The sequence below is a fragment of the Alexandromys fortis genome, unplaced genomic scaffold, assembly GCF_014885135.2.
Source record: "Alexandromys fortis isolate MF-2015 unplaced genomic scaffold, M_Fortis_MF-2015_v1.1 scaffold_1091, whole genome shotgun sequence".
NCBI lineage: Eukaryota > Metazoa > Chordata > Mammalia > Rodentia > Cricetidae > Alexandromys > Alexandromys fortis.
In genome coordinates, this window is record NW_026068958.1 from 3,708 (window position 1) to 4,482 (window position 775).

The 775-nt window shown below is 43.6% G+C and overlaps 1 protein-coding gene across 1 annotated transcript; it reads right to left on the minus strand.

Annotated features, from left to right (window-relative positions):
* Window positions 1-6: 6 nt before the first annotated feature.
* Window positions 7-393, minus strand: LOC126496080 (eukaryotic translation initiation factor 1-like; the record flags this gene model as incomplete). Its single annotated transcript, XM_050133655.1, has 1 exon — window positions 7-393. A coding segment is annotated over one exon (360 nt), but the record flags the coding sequence as incomplete, so codon positions are not given.
* Between the last annotated feature and the right edge of the window lie 382 nt (window positions 394-775).

Genomic DNA, 775 nt, shown 5'->3' on the forward strand with positions numbered 1-775 from the left:
AAATCCTCACTTAAGCTTCAGAGTCACAAGCACTTAAAACCCATGAACCTTCAGCTGATCGTCCTTAGCCAGTCCAATCTCTATTAGGAACTGGCATATGTTCTTGCGCTGGTCACCCTGTAGCTGAATTACTTCTCCATATTCTGGATGCTCAATTACAGTACCATTGCAGGCAAATTTCTTCTTAAACGCCTTCACTAGTTTCTTTTTATCGTAATCATCAGCGATCCCTTGGACAGTGGTAAGGGTCTTCCTGCCGTTTCTCTGTTGAATTCTTATATGGATATAATCCTCAGTGCCAGCAGGAAGCAGGTCATCACCCTTACTTGCATCAGCAAAGGGGTCGAAAGAGTGGAGGTTGCCGGGAAGCGAGGGGGCTCGAGGGGGAGGCAGCTGAGTCCTCGGCGGCGGCTCAGTGACTGGGGCCTAATGTTTTATTCTCTAAGTGTATTATACTTTAAAAATAAATCTCTTGACTTCTAGGCATTTAGCTTGCACTTTTAAACTTTAAAATAAATGCTGTAATGTACTTTTCAGAAACTTCATGTATAGGTTCAAGTATTTCTGAAAAAAAATCCCTGGTGTGGGAGGTCCTCCTGTATATGTGTTGCTTTTATTGGTTAATGAATAAAGAAGCTGCTTTTAGCCAATGGCTTAACAGAAAATATCCAGGCAGGAAAAGGTAGAGAAAGAGTAGGCGGGGTTAGTGAGAAGCCATGTAGCTGCCAGAGAAGTAGGAAGATGTGAGCTGCCAGCTGGAACCTTGCCAGTAGAC